Source organism: Salvelinus namaycush, chromosome 27 (genome assembly GCF_016432855.1).
Source record: "Salvelinus namaycush isolate Seneca chromosome 27, SaNama_1.0, whole genome shotgun sequence".
NCBI lineage: Eukaryota > Metazoa > Chordata > Actinopteri > Salmoniformes > Salmonidae > Salvelinus > Salvelinus namaycush.
Genome location: NC_052333.1, coordinates 10,177,711 through 10,192,599, shown reverse-complemented (window position 1 = coordinate 10,192,599; position 14,889 = coordinate 10,177,711). Strand labels below are relative to the sequence as shown.

The 14,889-nt window shown below is 41.6% G+C and overlaps 1 protein-coding gene across 1 annotated transcript in view; it reads left to right on the top strand.

Annotated features, from left to right (window-relative positions):
* Positions 1 to 14,889, top strand: part of LOC120022026 — a 101,410-nt gene that overhangs the window by 33,637 nt on the left and 52,884 nt on the right. Inside the window, exon 2 of the mRNA XM_038965824.1 lies at positions 3,554 to 3,852. Within this exon, the coding sequence (XP_038821752.1) occupies positions 3,554 to 3,852 (299 nt within the window). The remainder of the gene's footprint in view (positions 1 to 3,553; positions 3,853 to 14,889) is intronic.

Here is a 14,889-nt window from a genome sequence, read left to right as displayed (position 1 = left end):
CTTCCGCGACGCATATAAGGCCCTCCCCCGCCCTCCTTTCGGAAAAGCTGACCACGACTCCATTTTGTTGCTTCCAGACAACAAACAGAAACTAAAACATGAAGCTCCAGCGCTCAGGTCTGTTCAACGCTGGTCCGACCAATCTGATTCCACGCTTCAAGACTGCTTCGATCACGTGGATTGGGATATGTTCCCCATTGCGTCCAACAACAACATTGACGAATACGCTGATTTGGTGAGCGAGTTCATTAGAAAGTGTATCGGCGACGTAATACCCACAGCAACGATTAAAACATTCCCAAACTAGAAACCGTGGATTGATGGCAGCATTCGCATGAAACTGAATGCGTGAACCACTGCTTTTAACCAGGGCAAGGTGACCGGAAACATGACCGAATACAAACAGTGTAGCTATTCCCTCCGCAAGGCAATCAAACAAGCTAAGTGCCAGTATAGAGACAAAGTAGAGTCGCAAATCAACAGCTCAGACACAAGAGGTATGTGGCAGGGTCTACAGTCAATCACGGATTACAAAAAGAAAACCAGCCCCGTCGCGGACCAGGATGTCTTGCTCCCAGACAGACTAAATAACTTTTTTGCTCGCTTTGAGGACAATACAGTGCCACTGACACGGCCCGCTACCAAAACCTGCGGGCTCTCCTTCACTGCAGCCGAGGTGAGTAAAACATTTAAACGTGTTAACCCTCGCAAGGCTGCAGGCCCAGACGGCATTCCCAGCCGTGTCCTCAGAGCATGCGCAGACCAGCTGGCTGGTGTGTTTACGGACATATTCAATCAATCCTTATCCCAGTCTGCTGTTCCCACATGCTTCAAGAGGGCCACCATTGTTCCTGTTCCTAAGAAAGCTAAGGTAACTGAGCTAAACGACTACCGCCCCGTAGCACTCACTTTCGTCATCATGAAGTGCTTTGAGAGACTAGTCAAGGACCAAATCACCTCCACCCCACCTGACACCATAGACCCACTCCAATTTGCTTACCGACCCAATATGTCCACAGACGACGCAATCGCAACCACACTGCACACTGCCCTAACCCATCTGGACAAGAGGAATACCTATGTGAGAATGCTGTTCATCGACTACAGCTCAGCATTTAACACCATAGTACCATCCAAACTCGTCATCAAGCTGGGTCTCGACCCCGCCCTGTGCAACTGGGTACTGGACTTCCTGACGGGCCGCCCCCAGGTGGTGAGGGTAGGTAACAACATCTCCACCCCGCTGATCCTCAACACTGGGGCCCCACAAGGGTGCATTCTGAGCCCTCTCCTGTACTCCCTGTTCACCCACGACTGCGTGGCCATGCACGCCTCCAACTCAATCATCAAGTTTGCGGATGACACTACAGTGGTAGGCTTAATTACCAACAACGACGAGACGGCCTACAGGGAGGAGGTGAGGGCCCTCGGAGTGTGGTGTCAGGAAAATAACCTCACACTCAACGTCAACAAAACAAAGGAGATGATTGTGGACTTCAGGAAACAGCAGAGGGAGCACCCCCCTATCCACATCGACGGGACAGTAGTGGAGAGGGTAGTAAGTTTTAAGTTCCTCGGTGTACACATCACGGACAAACTGAATTGGTCCACCCACACAGACAGCGTTGTGAAGAAGGCGCAGCAGCGCCTCTTCAACCTCAGGAGGCTGAAGAAATTTGGCTTGTCACCAAAAGCACTCACAAACTTCTACAGATGCACAATCAAGAGCATCCTGTCGGGCTGTATCACCGCCTGGTACGGCAACTGCCGATGAGAAGGCGAGGTCAGTACAGGTGCATCAAAGCAGGGACCGAGAGACTGAAAAACAGCTTCTATCTCAAGGCCATCAGACTGTTAAACAGCCACCACTAACATTTAGTGGCCGCTGCCAACATACTGACTCAACTCCAGCCACTTTAATAATGGGAATTGATGGAAATTTATGTAAAAATGTACCACTAGCCACTTTAAACAATGACACTTAATATAATGTTTACATACCCTACATTACTCATCTCATATGTATATACTGTACTCTATATCATCTACTGCATCTTGCCATCTTTATGTAATACATGTATTACTAGCCACTTTAAACTATGCCACTTTATGTTTATATACCCTACATTACTCATCTCATATGTATATACTGTACTCTATACCATTTACTGCATCTTGCCTATGCCGTTCTGTACCATCTCTCATTCATATATCTTTATGTACATATTCTTTATCCCTTTACACTTGTGTGTATAAGGTAGTAGTTGTGGAATTGTTAGGTTAGATTACTCGTTGGTTATTACTGCATTGTCGGAACTAGAAGCACAAGCATTTCGCTACACTCGCATTAACATCTGCTAACCATGTGTATGTGACAAATAAAATTTGATTTGATTTGATTTTGATTTGAGATGTGTCTGTTACTTGAACATTTATTTGGACTGCAATTTCTGAGGCTGGTAACTCTAATGAATTTATCATCTGCAGCAGAGGTAACTCTGGGTCTTACTTTCCTGTGGCGGTCCTCATGAGTGCCAGTTTCATCATAGCGCTTGATGGTTTTTGCGACTGCACTTGAAGAAACTTTCAAAGTTCTTGATATTTTCCAGATTGACTGACCTTCATGTCTTAAAGTAATGATGGACTGTTGTTTCTCTTTGCTTATTTGAGCTGTTCTTGCCATAATATGGACTTGGTCTTTTACCAAATAGGGCTATCTTCTGTATACCACCCCTACCTTGTCACAACACAACTGATGCTCAAACGCTGATGCTCAAATGCATTAAGAAGGAAAGAAATCCCACAAATTAACTTTTAACAAGACACACCTGTTAATTGAAATGCATTCCAGGTGACTACCTCATGAAGCTGGTTGAGAGAAAGCCAAGTGTGTGAAAAGCTGTCATCAAGGCAAAGGGTGGCTACTTTGAAGAATCTCAAATATAAAATATATTTTGATTTGTTTAACACTTTTTTGGTTACTACATGATTCCATATGTGTTATTTCATAGTTTTGAAGTCTTCACTATTATTCTATAATGTAGAAAATAGTACAAATAAAGAAAAACCCTGGAATGAATAGGTATGTCCAAACATTTGACTGATACTGTAAATAAAAAACCTCAGTGTATTTCAGGACAGCTGTTAATGTCCAAATATTTTTTGAGGAGATGGAAAGGTGGAAAAAGCTGGCTAATTTTAAGATATTGCCTCACTCTAAAACGGAGTGCTTAAAGGTTCTATCCTCAGAGCACACAGACAGGCGCGTAAGGAAGTTTATATGTGTGAGTTATGACAGGGTGGACTGGGAGTTTACGACACCCGACAGAATTCCATGTTGTCACATTCAAAGTGTTGAGGGAGGAAATACTGGTTGATTCTCAGCAGGCGCCCCTACAAACATAAAACCTCTGTTATAAATAGTTCCACCTAATGCTGCCTAAGATGGGCCTCAGTTCCAAAACACGGTCCAACATGGCCTTCTCCTGTTAAAACAAAACTCTATCCTTTTTCGTATTGTATCCATATTCACTTGTTCACTCCCCTTCCCTAGCCCTGATGTCCTGTATTGAAGAGGCTCACCAGATAGTGAAGGCTTGTATTGAAGAGGCTCACCAGATAGTGAAGGCTTGTATTGAAGAGGCTCACCAGATAGTGAAGGCTTGTATTGAAGAGGCTCACCAGATAGTGAAGGCTTGTATTGAAGAGGCTCACCAGATAGTGAAGGCTTGTATTGAAGAGGCTCACCAGATAGTAAAGGCTTGTATTGAAGAGGCTCACCAGATAGTAAAGGCTTGTATTGAAGAGGCTCACCAGATAGTGAAGGCTTGTATTGAAGAGGCTCACCAGATAGTAAAGGCTTACATTGTAGAGGCTCACCAGATAGTAAAGGCTTACATTGTAGAGGCTCACCACCAGAGCACTTGACGCTGCCTGCCTCTTCCTCCCTGTATTCCATTCCATTGTGTAGAGAATAAAAGCTGCTCTCACAGTGAAGGGTGCTCCTTCTCAAGGGCAGAAGAGGAGAGGATAGAGCTGGCATACATCTCAAATGGCACCCTATTCCCTATTTCGGTGATCACTAGGTGGTAGGTAGCCTAGGGGTTAAGAGCGTTGGGTCAGTAACCGAAAGGTCGCGGGTTTCCATCCCTGTACTGACCAGGTGAAAAATCTGTCGATGTGCCCTTGAGCAAGGCACTTAACCCTAATTACTCTGGGAAATAGTGTCTGCTAAATGGTTGCCCATATGTAAATGATCAACTAGATTTATCCGCAGGCTGTTTTTTAATTTTTATTGAGTGGAGGTCGGTGGGCCAGAACATAATTACATATATTTTGAAAAACTGCAAATTGACCGCAAGAAGCCCAAACAGATGTGATATTTGAATAAAACAATCATTTCAAACCGTGCTTACATTTGTATACGATCACATGTCTCTCTATTATGCATGGAAATACTAGGGGGGAACAGATTTCTTAAATTAAAATCACAAACGCTGATTACCCTGTGTTTTTACAGTTTGCTGGCGGGCCACCAGTTGAGGAACCCTGCCTTATATAGTGCACTAGTTTTGAATAGAGTAAAAAGTAGGGCACTATAAAGGGAATAGGGTGCCATTTGGTACACAGCTCTGGTCTGCTCATGCAGGGATTAACCTCCTGTGCTCTGTTAGGATAACTATAGCAGAAGGGACAGATACTGTCACGCTCTGACCTTAGATATCTCTGTTTTCTTTATATTTTGGTTAGGTCAGGGTGTGACGAGGGTGGGAATGCTAGTTTTTGTATTGTCAAGGGTTTTTGTATGTCTAGGGGTTTTGTAGGTCTAGGTATTTGTATGTCTATGGTGGCCTGATATGGTTCCCAATCAGAGGCAGCTGTTTATCGTTGTCTCTGATTGGGGATCATATTTAGGTAGCCATTTTCCCTTTTGTGTTCGTGGGTTCTTATTCTATGTTTAGTTGCCTGTCTGCACTATTTCATATAGCTTCACGTTTTGTTCGTTTTGTTCGTTTTGTTAGTTTGTTCAGTGTTCTTTCTTTAATAAAGAAGAATGTACGCATACCACGCTGCACCTTGGTCCGATTCATACGACGAACATGACAAATACATTGGGTTACAGCTCAATAGCTTTTGCTCTTATGACCGATCTCATATTGAATTTAATATGGAATTTGTGTTTTTCATTGAAGAAAATGGGCTTAAAAATGTTATTGGACAAGATAAGTATTATGTCAAGGTCTGACCAATGGGATGAAAAATGCTGTCTGTCTCTTTGGATGCCTGGATACATGTGTTTATCCATTACTGATAGGATAAGGGGTTACTGAGCTCTTTTATCCAAGCTGATCTTCACAATAACAACATTGGTGAAATAACTTTTTTAAATTGATCTACTCAGGTGTAAGCCCGCAGCTCAAAAGTTAAACAGTTAAACAATAAAAATGTTTACATCCAACACAGGCAGGAGATTATGGCTGTGTATTAGCTAGAATGTTTAACTGAAACAGTAACAAAGCTACTTCCCGCCCGTTTAGCTGAAAAGCTAAGGGACATGGCTGGAGAAATGTAACCACTCTCAAATTAATATTTAGAGATTTGGATACAAGGACTGAGCATCCATGATATAACATCATGTATAGTTTTAACCATGTTTTGAGGCTATACAGTGTTTGTTTACATTAACAATGTTTACAAACAAGCTTATATTTTGGGTTCTAATGGGGTATGACTGATCTAAGCTCATGAGGCATTTATAAGGTATATTATTCAAGAATCAATTGGTATATATCATTAATTAGAAGTCTCAAAATGGATGTAGCAACAAAGGATTCTAGCTTTAATATCTGTACTAGGCCCAACATTTACAAATCCAATTTATCATTCTGAATGATACACCAGTAAATGAGCAAGAGAAACAGCAGAGGCAGGCTGAGTTTCAATGTACAACCTCAGTAAAAAAAACTATATCAGGCTCCCAGACAGAGACTTAGATTAAAGATCTCTCATCCAGGGAGAATGGCAGAACACCATACGCATTTGGTAGGCCTCCATGTTAATCACATCCAACAGGTTTCAGGCCCATAAAGCCACAGCTACACTACCATTCAAAAGTATGGGGTCACTGAGAAATGTCTTTGTTTTTGAAAGAAAAGCAATTTTTTTGTCCATTAAAATAACATCAAATTGATCAGAAATACAGTGTAGACATTGTTAATGTTGTAAATTACTATTGTAGCTGGAAACGGTGTCATGTTGGTATAAATGGGTCGGGAGACAGGCTCAGGAATGCGTAATAGGGGTTTTTATTTCCCAAATTACAGCGTGTCGTGTAAAGGCATGGGGACGAAGACCAAACAAACACCTATACAAAACACAGGGTAGAAACCCAAACAAAAGAGAGAGGAGTAGCTTGAATAAATACACAATCGCACAATGACTATCACACGGGACGAGACCCGTAAACATCTGCACAATATACGTGGCACGAAAACCAAAACAACATAGCACAGGTACTCACACAAACCAACGGACATTGTAACAATAATCGACAGGACAATGGTAAACCAAGGGCACACTTATACAATTACTAATCAAAGGGAATAGGGACCGGGTTTGCGTAATGACAGTTCCGGAGGGATCCGTGACAAACCGCTGATTTATTATGGAATATCTACATAAGTGTACGTAGGGCCATTATCAGAACCATCACTCCTGTGTTCCAATGGTACGTTGTGTTAGTTAATCCAAGTTTATCATTTTAAAAGGCTAACTGATCATTAGAAAACCCTTTTGCAATTGTGTTAGCACAGCTGAAAACTGTTGTTCTGATTAAAGAAGCAATAAAACTGTCCTTCTTTAGACTAGTTGAGTATCTGGAGCATCAGCATTTGTGGGTTAAATTCCAGGCTCAAAATGGCCAGAAACAAATAACTTTATTCTGAAACTCGTCAGTCTATTTTTGTTCTGAGAAATGAAGGCTATTCCATGCGAGTAATTGCCAAGAAACTGAAGATCTGGTACAACACTGTGTCTTAAAAGAAAACGCCTGAGTGGAGTTCCCACATCCAGTTTTCAGCGGGAAAGGAAGCTACGTTGAATTACTACGTTGAATTAGCTGTATCCCTGAAAACTGGAAACATCCGGTTGTTGGCAACTACACTAAGGGTGTATTACCCCTGACTTGACCTAAACAACTAACACGTGAGCTGAGCTAAGTGGGGAATGAATGGGTCTCTCAGGTACTGTGTGGATTATAAAGAATGTGTAACCTCTGCCATTCAAGACGTCTTATTTACACACAATAAACATGTAACCCGCAATACATATGCAACACTCCTATACTCTCTCCCATGAATGAACATGACATCGCTGTCACCAAACATAATTTATACACTCCAATGTCAACCACGTTCTATGTAAACATACACGTTACTCACGCCGAACATGTGTTTTTATCTGCCCCATACAAGCCTCCCTACGAGTACTGCTGAGTACACACTTTCAGAGCCATATATTTAAGATCAATATAATAAATAACTATACTAGCATTTGAATAATATTTTTAATATATGGCTCTGCATACTTCCATACAGTCAGGTCTGGCTCGAGATTGAACTCCAGAACATTCCGGTGGATCGTGTGGCCAAACCAGACTGAATAATGATGTCTGATACAATGACATGTCAGGGCCAAAGTGGACCTCCATCACCCTGGCTTCCAGGCCACATATGTGTTACCATGGATCTGTCACTAGATCATACAGGCTGGGAATAATCAGCCTGGAACCATCCAGACCCAGACGGAGAGGTGACATCATCACCCTGCTCTGAGAGGTGACAGACAGACTGATAACGGAACAGAGAGGGATAGAGAGAGGGGGGAGGCCAGGAGAGAGAGACCCAGCATGGAAAGGCCATGGTGTCCAAGCATTCCATCACTCTGAGATATCTCTTTTCACTTCCATAATGAAAGCCCTTTTAGGGCTGGAGTTATTATTCTTTCATTGAGTTCGCGGCTTGACCTTCGGTATGAATTAATGTTGGGTCTGCTTTGAATTCTAAAATTATTTTTCTAGGTAGGACAAAAGAGCAAAGAGCTATGAACCACTTAAAATACAATAAATTGATTTGCAATATAAGTTTAAAAAATTGCATAATTTCTTACACATTTATTGGAAAACTTTGCTCTGGATCGTGGCCTCATTTTTCCCAAACCAAATAAATGTATTGACATTGCTTCATGATGTATCAAACTTCGGCAACTTATTCTCTTTACTGTTGGTCTCTTACACTGCCGTGTTCTTCTCTTCTCATCTAGTCCTCGCCTTTCTGCAACCAGTAGCCTAAGTGGCTCTGCTAATCTGTGTAAAGTTATATTGGAGAGGTCCCCACCCTCTACATATAACCCTTGTAGCCCCACTTGATCCACATCACCATCCTGTCCCCAGCGATGGAAAGCACTGCTACTGCTGCTTTAAAGTGCCATCTCATTATAGATGCACTCTCCAGCTAGTGAGTGCCTTTCTCTGTCCGCTGCATGAGAATTACACACACAGAGCCCCGTCTCCGTAGTGGGTACATATAGAGTACTGTAACTCCACATACCACACGTCATAGGTTCAGATAATGGCCCGTTGATGTTAAGGTCTCCATACGTCTCTGTGTAGAAGTTGTTGAGCTACTGAGCTAATGGGTTAAGCAGAGATACTGTAGCGCTGTGACTCCCCCAGTTGGAAGAGAAATATGCCTAGGGCGTCAATTATAGTCTGGGGTTTAGCCTACAAGGCTGGGGTTAACTAGCTAATGTGTTGCTAAGATGTTGTGGCTCATGCAGAACGGAAAGCACATTCTTTTTTTTATTAAGACAGAGTGGATAGTACTGTATAAACTCGGCTTGGGAAAAAACTATTCTGATGAGAGAGAGAAAGCGAAAGAGAGTGAGAAAGAGTGAGAGACAGAAAAGTGTCTCAAGTCAAACACAGATATCCATAAAGCCACACAGATATCCATAAAGCCACACAGATATCCATAAAGCCACACAGATATCCATAAAGCCACACAGATATCCATAAAGCCACACAGATATCCATAAAGCCTATATTGTTTCTCCTTTTGACGCAGCTAAACACTCCCTCAGTGTTGACTATAATAGCTCACAATTCACTTATGTCGCATTTTAGTAAACAGCCATCAGTATTGATGTTGACTGGGGCTGTCATTCATCTTGTTGAAACTCAACTTCTGTGATAATGAGGCGTTCTCTCCCTATTGTGTCACACGTCTTAGAGCAGGGATGGGCAACTCTTACAGTTTTTAATATGATATCTGAGTGAGATTGACTAACAAATCCAAGAGGGGCCCTCCGGGCTCTAATTCGACCTTCATTACTACAGGTTTAGATAGCTGGCCTCTAGATTAAAACATGTCAGCTGACATGGGCTAATTGAGAGACTATCAGTGACTGACATAACAAGAGAAAAACTGTTGATGCACAGCCAATAAAACAATTGCACCTTGTGTATTCTACTATTTTAATTTGCAACAGCTTTTTTTTTGAGGGGGGGGATGATACGAGGGCCTTCAAAAGGGGGGCCGCCAGTTGCCCATCCCTGTCTTAGAGGGATGTCTGAGCCAGGGAGGGAGACAGAGGATGCAACACAAATGGCACACTATTCCCTAGATACAGTGCCTTCGGAAAGTTTTCAGACCTCTTGACTTTTTCCACCTTTTGTTATGTTACAGCCTTATTCTAAAACTGATTAAATTGTTATTTTTTCCCCCTCATCAATCTACACACAATACCGCATAATGACAAAGCAAAAACAGGTTCCGAAATTTTTGCAAATGTATACAAAATAAAAAATTGGAATATCACATTTACATAAGTATTCAGACCCTTTACTCAGTACTTTGTTGAAGCACCGTTGGAAGCGATTACAGCCTTGAGTCTTCTTGGGTATGACACTACAAGCTTGGCACACCTGTATTTGGGGAGTTTCTCCTATTCTTCTATGTAGATCCTGTCAAGCTCTGTCAGGTTGGCTGGGGAGTGTCGTTGCACAGCTATTTTCAGGTCTCTCCAGAGATGTTTGACCGGGTTCAAGTCCGGGCTCCGGCTGGGCCACTCAAGGACATTCAGAGACTTGTCCTTTTGGGTTGTTAGGGCCGCCATTGGACTCTGGAGCAATGGAAACGCGTTCTCTGGAGTGATGAATCACACTTCACCATCTGACAGTCTGACTGACGAATCTGGGTTTGGCGGGTGCCAGGAGAACGCTACCTGCCCGAATGCATAGTGCCAACAGTAAAGTTTGGTGGGGGAGGAATAATGGTCTGGGCCTAGTTTTCATGGTTTGGGCTAGACCCCATAGTTCCAGTGAAGGAAAATCTTAACGCTACATCATACAATTACATTCTAGACGATTCTGTGCTTCCAACTTTGTGGCAGCAGTTTGGGGAAGGCCCTTACCTGTTTCAGCATGAAAATGCCCCTGTGCACAAAGCGAAGTCCATATAGAAATTGTTTGTCGAGATCGGTTTGGAAGCCAGGCCTAATCGTCCAACATCAGTGCCAGACCTCACTAATGCTCTGGTGGCTGAATGGAAGCAAGTCCCTGCAGCAATATTCCAACATCTAGTGGAATTCCTTCCTAGAAGAGTGGAATCTGGTATAGCAGCAAAGGGGGGACCAACTTCATATTAATGCGCACGAATTTGGAATGAGATGTTTGACGAGCAGGTGTCCACATACTTTTGGTCATGTAGTGTACCTCATGAGTATCACTCTGTTCCCACTATTGGTGTTTTGACTTTGATTATAACTGTAAGGCTTATAAGCAGCATCAGAGGTGTTCTTGTATTGTATTTATAACTCATAACAGTATGTCATTAACACTGTGTTTTTGGAACAAAGACCCGACACGATAGCCTGAGGGACACTGCCTCACAGTAGTAAGACAGGATCAAGGTAAAAATATAAAACTGGCACTTACATTACAATCTCCAATCCTCAGCCTTCTCTCCTTCTTTCCTTCCCATGGCTGGGTACCACACAAATACACATTGGTATTTTTCTACAATATCCCCCATTCCCCATTTCTCTCTGAGCACCATTTCACAGGCGGGTGGGTAAGCCATGCCAGCAATGGGTAAGAGTCTTGTTCTCTGTGTGGCACAGCCCACAGCCATCTGGAAGGGTTAGGAGCTGGAGCTGGCATGCATAAATGAACAGGGGGTTTTACTGGCTGTGCACGGCTGGAGTTCAATGAAGTTCCACCTAGACACTGATCTGTGGTCAGTTTTACTGTTTCCCATCCTACTGGTTAAGGTTAGGATTCGGGGAGGTTATGCTGATCCTAGATCTACTGAAAGCTGTTCAGAGGACCATGACAGTTGTCTCTTGTCTTTGTTTTACTATTAGTTTTACTATAAGCCTGTTCTGAGGATGTTGTCAGGCTGTACGGTACAGAATGTGCTTGAATGGATATACTTCCCTTTCCTACACTGCTCCTTAGGCACCAGAGCAAGCCACTGCTATTGATGGCACATCAATAATGTTCATAAAGGGTTTATAGTTTTTCAAGTAACACATTAAAATAATGAAGTGCTTAATCAAAGAAACGTTATACCTCTCTAGACCGTTATCCTACCTAGACTGAACTCACACTCCCCCAGCCCCAGTCCAACCTCCAAAGTCAGTCACAATGACATGCTCACTGATGCATGTCTGTCAGCTGAGTATGGAACCTGCTCTGGAGCCCCAGTGAGGTGTGAAAATCTACAGCTGCACACTGATTGGCGTAACACAGCAGATAATGGGCTTACAATGGGGATCTGCAGGTCCAAAGTAGAGACCTGAGGGGAATTCTAATCTACCTTTCATGGGCTAGATTAGTGCAGTGGCGTAGCGGTCTAAGACACTGCAGTCCCTGGTTCAAATCCAGGCTGCAACACATCTGACTGTGATTGGGAGTCTCATAGGGTGGTGCACAGTTGTCCTGGTTTGGCCTGGGGTAGGCCGTCATTGTAAGTAAGAATTTGCTCTTAACTGACTTGCCAAGTTAAATAAAGGTAAAAATATAGAAAGAAATAAACAATTAAAATAGAATAAATATTACTCCCAGGCATGACAGTCCAGCCACTCAACTTGAAAAAGAAGCACCTCTGCAGTATGCTGTTGACAGTATAATGATTCTCTCTCTCCCTCCCTCCACATGAATGCACACTGCAACCCGGCACAGGAAAACTTATGGGAACCACTGTTGCAGTATATTTGCATTCAGGCATAATGAATGTTGTTCTGCAGTCCAAACTCAAGGCTGCCTTATCGTATTTCAAAACAACAACCCGGTTCTGTTTGTATGTGCACCCAATTTTCTGTTAGAAAAACGAATTTTGAGTTGACATAATTTTTAACTACAGTATGTTCTCTTCTCTGTCTCCACAGACTTGACTGGGACCAGACAGTATGAGGTTAAAAAGCTCCTACTGGCTTCTGATATCTTTCTTGGTGGTGAGTCCATCTTCAGCTTCTCATTAACACAAATAATTGTTGGTAGATTACTTTTGTGCAGTGTTCATTACTGTAATGCAGTTTATATATTACTGTAATTTTTTTACCAAATTGTACATGATTCGTGCGGTAAATGTCCAAGATAAACTGCAATACGTTTTACTCGGCTGGTTTTTAACGAATAGAGAAAATCAGATAGATTGACTTGATTATAGTTCACTAATCCGTTAATCACTAATTGGTTCAGTTTGGCAACTAGGAGCATCCCACTAGGCACATTACAGAATTTCAACGTGGAAATGTGGGTAATATTTGGTTGAGACGTTGATTGTTGAGACGTTGATCATTGAGATTTCAACCTTTATTCACCCACTCAAAGAAACAGCCAGAAATGTGTTGAATTCTCAGTCTTTCAACCATCTAAAAGCACAACCAAATTCCAATGAAAAAAAAATGTCAGATTTTTGGTTTAGTTGTCATCTAAATGTGTTATCACTGTGCTTTCAAATTTAAAAGCACAACAGAGTTCAAATGAGAATACAATATCAGATATTTTGTATTTATACAAAGCCACAAGGCTACCTGGTAGGCCGTCATTGAAAATAAGATTTTGTTCTTAACTGACTTGCCTAGTTAAATAAAGGTAAAATAAATACAACAAATGAATGTGTTATTACTGTGCTTTATTTATTAGCACAACCAAATTAACTGGTGTGCAATCAAGATTAAAATACTGTACATGGTCCAAGTAATCAATGCGGTTTGAGATTATGCGAAGATTATTAAAGCAATTGTGAAGATCTCCACAGACCTGCGACCTTTGCATGCTTCCTGAACACAAACTGGAATCATAGCCAGACTAAGGCAGTGGCACAGATGGAACTATCTCCTTCAAATGTTGATATTTGGTTGTGTTGACAACCAAACACAATTCAATATCCAGTTTGTTACACAAATTAATAATATGTTGGATTCAAAGTTAAAAAAGTTAAAGAATAGGACTACATCAAATCAAACTTTAAATACTCTTCAAATAAAGTTTGATTTAGTCCTATTATTTAACTTAGTGTCACGTTCTGACCTTAGTTCCTTTTTTATGTCTTTATTTTAGTTGGTCAGGGCGTGAGTTGGGGTGGGCATTCTATGTTGTTTTTCTATGTTTTGTTCTGTTGTTATATTTCTATGTGTTTGGCCTAGTATGGTTCTCAATCAGAGGCAGGTGTCAGTCGTTGTCTCTGATTGGGAGCCATATTTAGGTATCCTGTTCTCTATTGTGCTTGGTGGGTGATTGTTTCCTGTTTCAGTGTTTGCACCATACGGGACTGTTTCGGTTGTTTGTTCGTGTTTTGTTATTTTTGTTCTGTGTTCATTTTGATTTATTCAAAATCTATTATGGACACTTACCACGCTGCACATTGGTCCGATCCTTGCTACTCCTCCTCAGACGAAGAGGAAATCCGTTACACTTAGATATTTGGCTGAGATGGAGATGTGAATACAACGTATTAATTATAATTTTGTAGATTAAATTTTGAAATCAACCAAATCTTGAAACCCTAGACCTATATATATTGTTGATTTTTATTTGAACTCTGGGTTGAATTGAAACAATAACTGTTGATGACTTGGCAAATGCTATATAGGCCTAAATGTATCATTCATGATATGACTTATAAAGTATTGTTACATTCAATTTGCTCTGTTAAACCTACCCTTTGGAATGAGTTTGATTGCAACAGTGAATCTATTTAGTTATTAAGTGTAGATCTCTCAAATCATTCTCACGACAGCACATTGGTAGTAGTCAGTGACAAATATCAAAGTAGGGCTTGGTTAAAGGTGCTACACCTACCTACAATCTCTCTGAATTTCTCCCCTATGTGGAAGCTAGGTGAATTGCAACAGCACTAGGCTGCATTCAAAACAAATCACCCCCCTCCCCCTCATTCAATGTCCCCCTAACATGGCGGAAACTCGCACTTGAGCCTTTTACTTTCGGTTTTGGGTCACCATCTGTAAAAAAAAAAAAAAAATTGTTATTGAAAATATATTTCACAGCGATTTAGATGGTAGTGCAATGATTCCCTACACTAATTGCCTGTTTTCTCACAAACTGAAATTGAGCAAAGAGTGTAGAATTTTATCAACCAGGAAATTACAGAGCGATTTCTACATTGGCGCTTGGCCCGATTTCCACTAGTTAATGTAACACAGCCGTAAAGTCAAAACAGCGTTCCCATTTCGACAACCGATTTCGCTCTGGCGGGAGAAATCAATAGGTGAATATCACAGTCAATAACAACACTGGCGGGTGAGTAATATTGTGAAACACCATCATTCCACTATTACTCCAGATATATTATGGACATTTTCAGG